Source organism: Cetorhinus maximus, chromosome 16 (assembly GCF_964194155.1).
Source record: "Cetorhinus maximus chromosome 16, sCetMax3.hap1.1, whole genome shotgun sequence".
Classification (NCBI taxonomy): domain Eukaryota; kingdom Metazoa; phylum Chordata; class Chondrichthyes; order Lamniformes; family Cetorhinidae; genus Cetorhinus; species Cetorhinus maximus.
Window position 1 is genome coordinate 26,569,686 of NC_135894.1, and position 13,885 is coordinate 26,583,570.

Below are 13,885 nucleotides of genomic sequence, written 5' to 3' on the forward strand. Positions count from 1 at the left end.
TCAAAAAATTCGGCATGACCTCCCTCTGACAAAGCCATGCTGACTGTCCCTAATCAAACCTTGCCTCTCCAAGTGGAGATGAACTCTCTCCTTCAGAATTTTCTCCAATAGTTTCCCTACCACTGACGTGAGACTCACTGGCCTGTAGTTCCCTGGCTTATCTCTACAACCCTTCTTAAATAGCGGAACCACATTAGCTGTTCTCCAGTCCTCTGGCACCTCCCCCATGACCAAAGAGGAATTAAAAATTTGGATCAGAGCCCTTGGATCTCCTCCCTTGCCTCCCTCAGCAGTCTGGGACACAAATCATCCAGACCTGGAGATTTGTCCACTTTTAAGCCTGTCAACACCTCCAATATCTTGTCACTCCCTATATCAATTTGCTTAAGAACGTCGTAGTCTCTCTCCCCGAGTTCGATACCTACATCCTCATTCTCTTGGGTGAAGACGGATATGAAGTATTCATTCAACACTCCAGCAATGTCCTCTGGCTCCACCCATAGATTGCCCCCTTGGTCCCTTATGGGCCCTACTCTTTCCATGGTTATCCTCTTCCCATTGATATACTTATAGAATATCTTGGGATTTTCTGGGCTACAGGGAAAAGTCAGGGGAGTGACTGGCACTAGGTGAGTTACTGTGTTGCAGAGAGGTGACGGGCAGGACAGGCTGAATGTCCTCCTACTGTGCTGTAACTATTCTTTGATTCTATTCTCTGAGTGTAGTATTCAGGTTAGGAGGTCTTGTGGCACAGTGGTAGCATCCCTACCTCTGAGCCAGAAGCTCCAGGTTCCAGTCCCACCCCAGGATCTGTTGGCCACAGAAGGTGCATTTGTGGCATGGTTAAGCAGGTAGACCATCAACCTGTAAATCCTTCCAATACACCTATGGCAGGTGGTAAGAGTAGGAGAGTTTCCTAATCAGCCAGAACCTACAGGAAGCAAACCACTGCACTACCTTGCAAAACATAATCATGGACCAACACATGGAAGTCCAAAACAAAAACAGAATTACCTGGAAAAACTCAGCAGGTCTGGCAGCATCGGCGGAGAAGAAAAGAGTTGACGTTTCGAGTCCTCACGACCCTTCAACAGAACTTGAAGGGTCATGAGGACTCGAAACGTCAACTCTTTTCTTCTCCACCGATGCTGCCAGACCTGCTGAGTTTTTCCAGGTAATTCTGTTTTTGTTTTGGATTTCCAGCATCCGCAGTTTTTTGTTTTTATCTTTTTGTTTTTATCACATGGAAGTCCATGGTCGCTAATGCACCTCTTAGGGCATGGTACCTGGAGAGAGAGAGATAGTATTCAGGTTAAGCAGGGTTAGAGGGCAGGGAATATTGGAACTTGGAGGGAGATGAGTGGTACCTGGTGAATTACTCTTTTGCTGGGACAGGGTGGGCTGAATGTCCTCCTGCTGCGCTGTAACTATTCTGTAAGTGTAGTATTTGGGTTAAGCAGGATTAGAGGGCTCCAGAACAGGGGCAGGATCAGGATGGGCTGAATGCCCTTCTGCTATGGGGCGTGTCTAAGCTGCTGACTGGGTGATTGACAGACGGGGGCCACGCCCCTCTGATGCAATCGGTCACATGAGCAAACGGAGCCTGGGACTGGATCGGTGAGAGACCGAGAGGACAGGAGAGTGCAGCGGAGCCCTACACCGGGATCGAGCCGAGAGACACCGAGCCTACCCTCTTCCTCAGCCACTGTCACCATGAGCCGCGCCGCCTCCTACTGCCTCTTCGCCCTTCTGCTCCTGCTGGGTAAGAAAAGGCCTGAGGCCGCTGGGGGGGGGCCTCGCTCTCGCCGTGTGGAGAAGGCGGAGTAGGGTGACAGGCTGGCGGCTTTGTGGGGGGAGGTGGAGGGGGTGCTGTGTGAGTGGCCCCGGGGTGGGGGGGGTGCGATGGATGGTGGGGGAGAGGGAGAGGGCGGGTGTTGGTTGGGGAGAGGGAGCGGGCGGGCGGGTGTTGGTTGGGGAGAGCGAGCGAGCGGGCGGGTGTTGGTTGGGGAGAGGGACCGGGCTATCCCGGTGGTGGGTGGGGGGGTGGAGAGAGGGAGCCGGGCTGTCTGTGGGCCCAGGGAGGGGGTTGTGAGGAAGCGCGCGGCCTGACCGTTACCCCGGGGATCACGTGATGGCTTGTCATGTGAGGCCTGGAATGATCGAGAGGGGGGAGGGGATCCCTGAGCCGGCGTCATCTGTGGGGGGAGGGGATCCCTCACAGCCGGTGTCGTCTGGGAGATTGGGGGCGGGGTGGGGGCGGCTCTATATATTTACACATAAATAGTAAAACAGTGATAAAGGGTGGAGTGGGGCTTATTAGGGACCAAAAAAGGGATCTACGCATTGAGACAGAGGGCGTAGCATCTGACTTTGCCCAGGAAGAAGATGCTATCCAGGCCATGGTGAAAGAGGAGGTAATTCAGTCACTCAAAGGATTTAAAATTGATAAGGAGACGGTATTGGGTAGGCTGTCTGCACTTAAATTTGAATGGAACATGACCGAATGAGAACCATCCAGAGATACTGAGGGAAGTGAGTGTGGAAATTGCAACGGCACTGGCCATAATTTTTCGGTCTTCCTTCAACTTGGTTGTTGCCAGAGGACTGGAGAATTACAATATATATACAAATGACCTACACCTTGGTGTACAGGGCACAATTTCAAAATTTGTGGATGATATGAAACTTGGAAGTATTGTGCGCTGTGAGGAGGCTAGTGTAAGGGCATAGACAAGTTGGTGCAATGGGTGGACAGGTAGCAAATGAAGTTCAATGCTGTGAAGTGATTCAGTTTGGTACAAAGATCATGGAGAGACACTATAAAATAAAGGGTACAACACTAAACGGAGTGCAGGAGTAGGGGGACCTGGGTGTATAAGTCATTGAAGGTGGCAGCACAGGTTGAGAGCGCAGTTAATAAAGCGCACAGACTTTATTAATAGGGGCATAGAGTACATGAGCAAGGAGGTTATGTTGAACTTATATAGGATATTGGTTTGGTCTTAGCTGGAATATTGCGTCCATTTCTGGGCACTTTAGGAAGGAAGTGAAGGCATTGGAGAGAGTGCAGAAGAGATTCAGGAGAATGGTTCTAGTTATGAGGGACTTCAGGGAGGGAGGAAGAAAAGAAGCCTCGCAACTGGTTTAACCTGGGAGCTGGGGAAGGGGGTGCCTCACACCCAGTGTAATCTGGGAGTGGGGAGGTGGAGGGGAATGCCTCACCAGGTGTAATCTGGGAGTGGAGGGGGGCATGGTACCTGCTTTAATACGTCTTGTGGTTGGAGGGCATGCTCACGTTTATCTTCGTGTGCATCTGCCACTTAGTTGCTTTGTTTATTTTGCCTCTTGTGCCTTGCCCTCATCTTTCACACTGCTGCTTTTCTGTCCTTAGTTCCTCTTGTATTTTTTTTTATCCAGTAAATCAATTGTCCTTTTTAACCTTATGTTTCTGGCTTCGGTTCTAGGCTTTTACCTTGCAGCCCTCAGTTTTGTCGTTTATTCTAAGGAGATTGTTTTCTGCCTAGAGTATTCTGAAAGTGGCTCTTGGTGATGTAATGGTTTTTACCTCAAGTTGAAATTTTTGAAGCTGAGTATTTGTTAATAACGGACTGTGTTGCTGTTTGAAGCTCAGAAGTTGAAGGATGTCTTAATCAATTGCGTGAGAAATTTCTCCAAGTAACCGTACCATTATTTCACAAGCAAGCACAGAACTCATGAGTGAGATATTGTCAGCCACATGGTCATAAGAGCAATTGCTCTTGATGAGCTAGCTAAACTGACTTTTGTAAGTGTATTTATGATCTGGCGAGTGTGAAATTGTAAAACAATTATTGGATATCGCAAGTTTACAATTGTATTGCATAACAATCCAGTTCAGAAATGAGTAGATGAACACGTTAAAGTTAATGGGATAGCTAATATCAGAAGAAACATTCATGCTAAATGGTATTTAATACCAGCTTGCAGAGACAGATACCTTTTAAAGGTTGAAGATCTAAAGAACACTAAAATAAAATGCTATCAAAAAATCTGACTTAATTGGGGTAAATTTAGTTTAATGTTCCATTACAATGCCTCTCCATTTTGAAGCACATAGTAACATACACCAGCACTCAACCTCTTGTCTCCCTGTTTTGATGCTAATTTTTCCTTTGTGTAAACTAACAAGTGGATCAGGACTATATAAATTTTATTTTAATTCCTTGTCAGTAATTTCCCTTTCATCTTCTGACTGTTAACATCTTGTTACGATGCCATTCTACATAGATCCATTACCCTCTGGCAGTTTGTCAAGGGGTTCAATGTTAATGAGAATTGTCATGCTAGTTAATTAGGTGTCATAGAAGTCAAAATTATTCTCCCAAGCAATAGTTTCAGGAATGGAAATGTACCTGATTCTCTTTTGTGATCCTATTTAGAACTGGGGAATGCCATCTGATCTTAAGTTTGATAAATTTAAAATGGTCAAAATCACAAAAGAATATAAGGAATACTAGCAGGAGTTGGCCATTTGGCCCCTCACGCCTGCTCCACCATTCACTAAGGTCATGGCTGATCTGATTGGCCTTAACTCCACTTTCCTGTCTGCCTCCCATAACCATTGACATGTTGAAACTGAGTCTAGATTCCTCCGCAAGAGGGAACATCCTCTCAGCATCTACCCTGTCAAGCCATCTCAGAATCTTAACCGTTTCAATCATTTATTCCAGAAGACTAGTTAGCTGTGTGCATCTCAAGTACATCCATTTTGCTGTCCTGATGAAAGGTCATCGACCTGAAACATTAACTCTGTTTTTCTCTCTACAGATGCTGCCTGACCTGCTGAGTACAACATTTTCTGTTTTTAGCTTGGATTTGCAGCTTCTGCAGTACTTTGTTTTTAATGTTGTCTTATGTTCACCAAGAAAATTCCTCAAGTTTCAAACTTAGCAAAAGTCCGCTGGTTTTAATGTCATCTATAAGTTTTGAAATCATGCGGGCAAGGTTTTGAAACCATGCTAAAATTGCTGCAAGGAAGAATTAGTCCTTTGATTGCTTGATGCGTTTGGGACATCCTGTGGATCCATTTGCTATTTTTTCAGTAGGAAGCTTTTAAGTTTTCATTTCAGGGATGTCAATTGCACAGTTCAGATTCTCAAAAGCTTCTCAACGTGAGACAAATTCCTCCTATTACTGCTTTCCAGCTTCTCAGAAGTTATGGCTGGAGAATGTCAGCTCCTTACTAGCCATGGAGAAATGGTCTCGCATTGTTTAGGTGGCGATATCTGCATGTTCTGATTTCAAATTGTTCATGATATAATGCATAGGTATCAAGTCATCAATATCAAGCCATTGATGAGCCAGAGTTTTCTCCATTAAATACTGGAAAGATTAAAGCCATCTTACTCAGCATCTGCAATAACTCTGCCTGGATGCTGATTCCACTTCGTGTTTGGTTGGCTGCTCAGGTAGAGCTAAATGACAAAACCTGTGTGTGCTGTTTGATCTTGAGCAAACTAAGGCTACTTTTCTAATATGTCCCCATTGCAGTTGCAACAATTGTCCATGCTTTTGCTACCTGTAAGCTCTACTTTTCCAATGCCTTCCTCATTACCCTCCTGAACTCCATCTTACATGAATTGCAATTCATCTGTTGCCTGCATTGTAAAGCCTAACTTGACTGTCACTACCACTGATACCCTGTTCTTCAACAACTGAATTTGAAATTCTCTGCTCTATTACAAATCCCTCTGTGATTCAACCAACCTGTTCAACCTCACACAGAGCTCCATCCTAACTTGTGGCCTTCAATTTACAAATTCTGGCCTCCTCTCTACCGTCAGTAAAATGACCATCAACTGCCTTAGACTTCCTCTTTGGAGCTACAGGCATCATTTAATGCCTCTGCTTTGCTATGCTTCTGGCAATCTCCTAACAATTCTCCCTTGTAAAGTGCCTTTGGATCCCTATGTTGAAGGTGCTGTACAAATACAATTGTTTACCGTTTGTACAGGTGACAATCTCTAAAAACAGCCTCTTCAAAGAAGTTGCTGTGACTAACCTTCCATGCAAGTTGGTTAATCTTGGTTCCCACTTCTATATCTTTTGATTCACAGTATGTTATTACTTTCTGTTGAGTGTTTCTATGTATTATTGATGTAGAGCAGTGGTTTGAACTGCCGTCCTCTGACAAACATTATAGTTACATTTGAGGATGTTTTGACTTTCAGCAGCAGTTAAGATTTATGCAGCATCTTTAACATAATTAAATATGAGATCAGAAGCTCATCTTGGCATTGATGTAGCACAAAGATTATGAACAGGTTGATTTAGCCTCAGATTGTTGCCAGGGAGAGGGATGGAGTCAGTAGCTAGGAAACGGAGTTTGAAATGGGGATCAAAAACAATAACTTCACTCTTCCTGGTAATTGAGGAAATTAATTAATCAAAGATTATTGCAGAAAATAAAAGCTCATTGTGTAAGGGGTAACATATTGGCATGGATAGAAGATTGACTAGCTAACAGGAAACAGTTGGCATAAATGGGTCATTTTCTGTTTAGCAAGATGTAACAAGTAGTGTGCTACAGGGATCAGTACTGGGGCCTCAAATTTTTACAATTTATATAAATGATTTGGATGAAGGGACTGAAGGTATGGTTGCTAAATTTGCTAATGGCTCAAGGATATGTAAGAAAGTTAGTTGTGAAGACTACAACGGCTACAAGAAATATGGGTTAAGTGAGTGGGCAAAGATCTAGCAAATGAAGCAAAATGTGGGAAAATGTCCATTTTGGCAGGAAGAATAAAAAAGAAGCACATTATCTAAGTGGTGAGAGATCGCAGAGCTCTGAATGCAGAGGGATCTGGGTGTCCTAGTGCATGAATCGCAAAAGGCTAGTATGCAGGTACACCAAGCAGCTAGGAAAGTTAATAGAATGTTATTCTTTAGTGTGAGGGGAATTGAATAGGGAAGTAGAGAGGTTATACTTCAGTTATATGGGGCATTGGTGAAACTACATCTGGAGTATGGTGTACAGTATTGGTCTCCTTATTTAAGGAAGGATGTAAATGCATTGGAAGCAGTTCAGAGAAGATTTACTAGACTAATACCTGGAATGGGAGGGTTGTCTTATGAGGAAAGGTTGGACAAGCTTGGCTTATATTCTCTGGAGTTTAGAGAAGTAAGAGACAACTTGATTGAAGTATCTAAGATTCTGAGGAGCCTTGACAGGGTAGATGTGGAAAAGATGTTTCCTCTTGTGGGAGAATCTGGAACTAGGGGTCACTGTTTAAAAATAAGAGTTACCCATTTAAGACGGAAGTGAGGAGAATTTTTTTCTCAGCAGGTAGTGAGTCTTTGGAACTCTTCCTCAAAAGGTGGTGGAAGCGGAGCCTTTGAATTTTTTTTAAGGCAGGGGTCGATGGATTCTTGATAATCGTTGCTTATCTGGGGTAGGTGGGAATGTGGAGTTGAGGTTGCACTCAGATCAGCCATGATCTTATTGAATGGCAGAGCAGGCTCGAGGAGTTGAGTGGCGGACTGCTCTTAATTTGTATGGTCGTATGTAAATTTCTGCTCTTCCAATACTGAACGTTAGATAAGCAGTCTGATAATTTAGCAACAATGGAGAGGTCAAGAGAGTTGGAGGTGAGGTATAGCTGGGTGCCGTCAGTGTACATGTGAAAAATTACTATGGTGCTTTTGGATTATGTCTTCAAGGGGCAGCATGTAGATGAGAAATAGGGGACCGAAGCTAAATTGATCTTTCTATTGAAGATTTGATAGGAAATTACTGTATGCAGTCATTTTTATAAAAATAAGACCCAAGGATGGAAGATGGTTAGTACATGAACAACAACAACTTTTATTTATATAACGCCTTTAATATAATGAAAAGTCCCAAGTCATCCTAAATGGCCTGGCTCTAATTTTAAGATTATGTCCCTTCATTCCTGATGGTCTGTTCAATGAAATTATTTTCTCTGTACCTACGCCCTATTGAATCTTCTGAACATTTTCAACAGCTTGATTAGATCACCTCTCAATCTTCTTTACTCTAGTTTAAACAACCTATCCTTGCAATGTTATCTCTAACTTCTAGTATCGTTCTGATGGATCTAAGCTGAGCAACCCCACCCATGGCTATTGATCTTTCTTGAGGTGTGGTCCAGTACTCCAGATGGGGTCTGACCAAGACTTTATGCAACTAGAGAATAACTTCCTTCCTGTTGTATTCCAGCCCATCCAAGGTAAAGACTAACATTTCATTAGTTTTTTTGATTGCTGTTTTCTCTGAAGGTGGTGATATAAAAGAATGGGGTACAAGAAAGTCAGGCTCCTTGAACTGAGAAGACTGAAGGCAGTTAGTTTTGAAGAGAGTTGTAAATGTTCAGCGAAGCTCAAGGTCAAAAATTATTTTTAATTCAGTTGTAGGATGTGAGCATCACTGGCTATGCCAGTGTTTAGTGTTGCCCATCCGTAATTGCCCTCGAGAAGGTGGTGGTGAGCTGCCCTCATGAACCACCACAATGTGGTGAGGGAGGACATTCCAGGTTTTTGATCCAATGACAGTGAAGGAACGGCGATATATTTCCAAGTCAAAATTGTGACTTGGAGGGGAACTCACAGGTGGTGATGTTCCCATGCATCTGCAGCTCTTGTCCTGCTAGGTGGTGGAGGTTGCAGGTTTGGAAGATGCTGTCGAAGGATCCTTGGAGAGTTGTCGCAATGCATCTTGTAGATGGTAGCCACTGTAGCCATTGTGTGCAGATGGTGGATCGGGTGCCAATCAAGCAGGTTGCTTTGTCCTGGATGGTGTCAAGCTTGAATGTTGTTGGAGCTGCACTCATTCAGGCAAGTGGAGAGTATTCCATCATATTTACTCATAGATAGGCTTGGTGCTGCTTCTCTTCTACACTCCTCAATGAATTAGGATTGTTGCCTTGTGTGATGGTAATGAAAAGAGTAAGGGATATGTCCGACCAAGCAATTACAGATTGTGGTGGATTACAATTTTTCTTTTGGCTCGCATTCTGAAGTAACAGAAGGCTGTTTAAGCCATTTAATCAATCCACTAACTGTACGTTTGTTTGCTATGAAATAATTTGTAATGTGCTTTGCCAAATATCAACTCTGTTTAGAGAAATTGAAGAAGCAGTCATATAAAATGTACAAATGCCCGTTTTAGGTCACAAGGGGATGCTCTTGTTATGTTGCTATGTTGTGCTATTGTATAAGAAGGTAAGAGAGCAGTGTGAGTTACCTCCTTTTAGAAATAAAGCAATGGTGTTACTAAACTTTGGGCGTCTATGGCAAATCCAGGTTTCAAACAGTTTCTGTTGAGTGAGTGTTTGCAAGTATCGCCTTCTAGTGAGTGTTTCAATGTTTTCCTTTTTTTAACTGCATAATTTTCTTTGTGCAGGTTTCTTACAGGTTACTTTGATGAGATTTGAGGTGAAAGATGGAAGAAAAATATGCTTGCTAGCTGAATTCTCAGCCAACTTTTCAGTCAGCTATGAAACCACTGCTAAAAAGGAAGTAAGTAACATAATTGTTTCCATAGCACAGCCCTTAATCTCTCAGTCTCAAAAATCAGATGGATGATTAAAAGTCAACTCTACTAATCGCCTACATAAAATGTAACAAAAGCTCACAAAGGTGTTCGTAAAAAGAAAATTAATCTGATTTTTGTCAGTGCTAAAGTTGATATGTAGCGATGCTCTCTGTGCTTTGAAAATAGCAATTGAGCTTTAATCTTCGGTACTGGATAATGTTTAAAATCCACTCAAGTGCTTGGATTGAAGTTCAACTGACTTAAATACCCTTTGACTTGCTGAACTGTTTGTTTATCCTTCGGGCAAGTTCGATGAGCTTAGTTATTTATATGAGCTCAGTTATTTAGCTCTTCTGGGAAATATTAACAGGAGGAACAATGGTTGGAAACTTAATGGCCGTAGGCTACAAAAAGCAACACCAAGGATCTTGGGATAAAAACAAAAGATAAAAACAAAAAACTGCGGATGCTGGAAATCCAAAACAAAAACAGAAACAGAAATACCTGGAAAAACTCAGCAGGTCTGGCAACATCAGCGGAGAAGAGCACAGTTGACATTTCGAGTCCTCATGACCCTTCAACAGAACTAAGAAAAAATATGAAAGGGGTGAAATATTTACTTAGTTCTGTTGAAGGGTCATGAGCACTCGAAACGTCAACTGTGCTCTTCTCCGCCGATGCTGCCAGACCTGCTGAGTTTTTCCAAGGATCTTGGGATATTGATGGATAGTTTAATGAAACACAGTGTGCAGCACTGTACAGAAAGTTGACTCTCTTGCAATTTATACATGGTAAAATACAATAGTAAATCCACTCAGTAGGAATCGTAGAACTAAAGAATAATTCAGCATGGAAGGAGGCCATTCAGCTCAAATTTGCTCTTTCGAAGAGCAGTCCAGTTAGTCATCTCCACTTCTCTTTCCCCCATAACCCTGCAATTTTTCTCATTCAAGCATGTATCCAATTCCTGACTTTGGTATGTGTCCACTACTCTAGCAGACAATGCATTTCCAAATCTTAAAGCTGTGCCCTCTAGTCATTGATCATTCAGCCATTCTCTTTATTTACTCTTGTGTATGTCCATGTAACTGAAATCCTTCATCACTGGAACCATTCGAGTAAATCTCTTCTGTAATGTCTCCAATTCCTCCACATCCTTCTTGAAGTGTGGTGCCCAGAATCGGGCACAGTACTCCAGCTGGGGCAAACTAATGTTTTATACAAGTTTAGTATAATTTTCTGACTTTTGTACTCTGTGCCTTATGGAGCTGGGGATCCCATATATTTTATTAATTTTATTAACTGCTTTGCTACCTTCACAGATGAATCTGGGTATGGCTACACCTGCGTCCAGTTCCAAATGTTGCTCTGCAGCAAGGATATTCAGGCATTGGAAATAGTAGAGGGCAACCGAACTGACAGCTAACTTAAGAAATCTGAGCTATGAGGAGAGGTGGAAGAACGTGAGATTGGTTACATTGGAGATAAGCAAGCTCGGGGGAGATATTATGGAAGTTTTCAGTTGTTCTGGAATCAATTAACTGAACTCTGAAAATTTGTTTTTTTTAATTCATTTACGGGATGTGGTGTCACTGGCTAGGCCAGCATTTATTGCCCATCCCTCATTGCCCTTGAGAAGGTGGTGGTGAGCTGCCTTCTTGAACTGTTGCAGTCCATGTGGTGTAGGTACACCCACAGTGCTGCTGGGGAGGGAGTTCCAGGATTTTGACCCAGTGACAGTGAACGAACGGCAATATATTTCCAAGTCAGGATGGCGAGTGGCTTGGAGGGGAACTTCCAGGTGGTGATGTTCCCATGTGTCTGCTGCCCTTGTCCTTCTAGATAGTAGTGGTCGTGGGTTTGATAACTGCTCCCTGAGGAACCTTGGTGAGTTTTTGAAGTGCATCTTGTCGATGGTACACACTACTGCCACTGTCGGCGGTGGAAGAAGTGAATGTGTTTGGGAGGGGTGCCAGTTAAGCGTGCTGCTTTGTCCTGAATGGTGTCAAGCTTCTTGAGTGTTGTTGGAGCTGCACTCATCCAGGCAAATGGAGAGTATTCCATTACACCCCTGACTTGTGCCGTTCAGATGGTGGGCAGGCTTTGGGGAGTCAGGAGGTGAGTTACTCGTCACGTGATTCCTAGCCTCTGACCTGCTCTTGTAGCCACTGTATTTATATGGCTAGCCCAGTTTAGTTTCTGGTCGGTGGTAACCCCCAGGATGTTGATAGTGGGGGATTCAGTGATGGTAATGTCATGGGGTGATGGTTGGATTCTCTCTTGTTGGAGATAGTCATTGCCTGGCATTTGTGTGGCATGAATGTTACTTACCTCTTGTCAGCCCAAGCCTGGATATTACCTAGGTCTTGCTGCACTTGGACATGGACTGCTTCAGTATCTGAGGAGTTGCAAATGGTGCTGAACATTGTGCAATCATCGGTGAACACCCCCACTTCTGACATTATGATGGAAGGAAGGTCATTGATGAAGCAGCTGAAGATGGTTGGGCCGCGGACACTACGCTGAGGAACTCCTGCATGATGTCCTGGAACTGAGATGATTGACCTCCAACAACCACAAGCATTTGCTTTTGTGCTAGGTATGACTCCAACCAGCAGAGAGGTTTTCCCCTGATTCCCATTGACTCCAGTTTTGCTAGGGATCCTTGAAGCCACACTTGGTCAAATGCTGCCTTGATGTCAAGGGCAGTCATGCTCAGCTCCCCTCTGAAGCTCAGCTCTCTTGTCCAGATTTGAACCAAGGCCATGATGAGGTCAGGAGCTGAATGGCCCTGGCAGATCCCAAACTGGGCATCAGAGAGCACGTTATTGCTGAGTAATTGCCACTTAATAGCACTGTTGATGACCCCTTCCATCATTTTACTGATGATTGAGAGTAGACTGATGGGGCGGTAATTGGCTGAGTTGGACTTGTCCTGCTTTTCATGTACAGGACATACCTGGGCAATTTTCCACATAGCCAGATAGATGCCAGTGTTGTAGCTGTACTGGAACGGCTTGGCTAGGGGCGCAGCAAGTTCTGGAGCACAAGTCTTCAGTACTGTTGCCAGAACGTCAGGGCCCATAGCCTTTACAGTATCCAGTGCCTTCAGCCGTTTCTAGATATCACGTGGAATGAATTGAATTGGCTGAAGACTGGCATCTGTGATGCTGGGAAACTCCAGAGCAAGCCAGATATATCATCCACTTGGCACTTCTCGCTGAAGATTGTTGTGAATGCTTTAGCCTTATCTTTTGCTCTGATGTACAAAGGTTTGTACAAACTCTAGAGCCAGGGGATGGGCTTAATCTCAGGAGTGAGGGGGGCACGTGGTTTAGGTTGGGAAAGAGAGCAGTAAATATGAAAGGATTAGAAACGATATTGGAGGATTGGACAGTTGAGTGGTACATTATGCAATGGTTCAGATGGATGGAGTGCAATTTCTTTTGGTCTTATATTTAACAATGGACTACAAGGACCAGCACTCTGTCCTACAGAGCAAGAGTTAGGTATAAATAGCCACCCTGTGTTGTGTGGCTATGCTTTCAGTGCAAAGTTTTTGATTAAAATTGAGAGCAGCCAGGACTGAAGTTCTACCACGTTTCAGCACAAGGGAGATTTTAAGGCTACATATATCTCCAAAAGCGAATATTACTTGTGACAGGAAAGAGTAAGTGAGCTTACTGGAGGGCAGATGTTGAGAATTGGAAGTTATTCCTGCTGCACGATGTGCATCCTCCTTTATGCACCATGATCCTGTTTGGTCAAACTGCAGGCTTGCAATTCAGTATTCAAAGCAATGGTGAATCCTGAATAATGCAAGTTAGAGATTCCCCTCCAGTAGGTGTGATTTCCAACACTGATGGCAATACTGTAAGTTCTTTACATTGGAAAATAACTCCCACTGATCTCCCAAGTTGTTTAGGTTTGTAAATTGTCTAAAAGAGAAAAACTACTTAAATGTTGAAGTTTATTGCTGTCTGATTAATGGCCCAGATTAACAAACAACTAACACCCAACATTCACTACACCTACTGTTGCTACACTGATTGTTATGTCAGTCAATGCACTCTCTAAGGGGATCTGGGGCATGCATGTACAAGGCAAGCAACCATGTGTCTCAATTCTTGCTGATGCAAACAGTCTAAACCAGGAAGTCTTAAGTTAGAACATTTAATGTAACGTCATGTACAGAATGCACAAGAAAGGGAGAGGAAGACGGGATTGAGAGAGAGATGAGACAAAGGAAAAATTTTTTAAAATATCTTCAACATTACTTAAAATCTGAAGTAGCTACACACGAGTGTAAATTTGCAATGTGGAGAAGTGGTTTGGCAATAATTAATTTTA

General features: G+C 43.4%; 1 protein-coding gene across 1 annotated transcript in view; it reads left to right on the plus strand.

Annotated features, from left to right (window-relative positions):
- Nucleotides 1-1,578: 1,578 nt before the first annotated feature.
- Nucleotides 1,579-13,885, plus strand: part of LOC144691442 (lysosome-associated membrane glycoprotein 1-like) — a 31,446-nt gene continuing 19,139 nt past the window's right edge. Inside the window, exons 1-2 of the mRNA XM_078559539.1 lie at nt 1,579-1,762; nt 9,404-9,519. Of these exons, the coding sequence (XP_078415665.1) occupies nt 1,714-1,762; nt 9,404-9,519 (165 nt within the window). The 5' untranslated portion in view covers nt 1,579-1,713. The remainder of the gene's footprint in view (nt 1,763-9,403; nt 9,520-13,885) is intronic.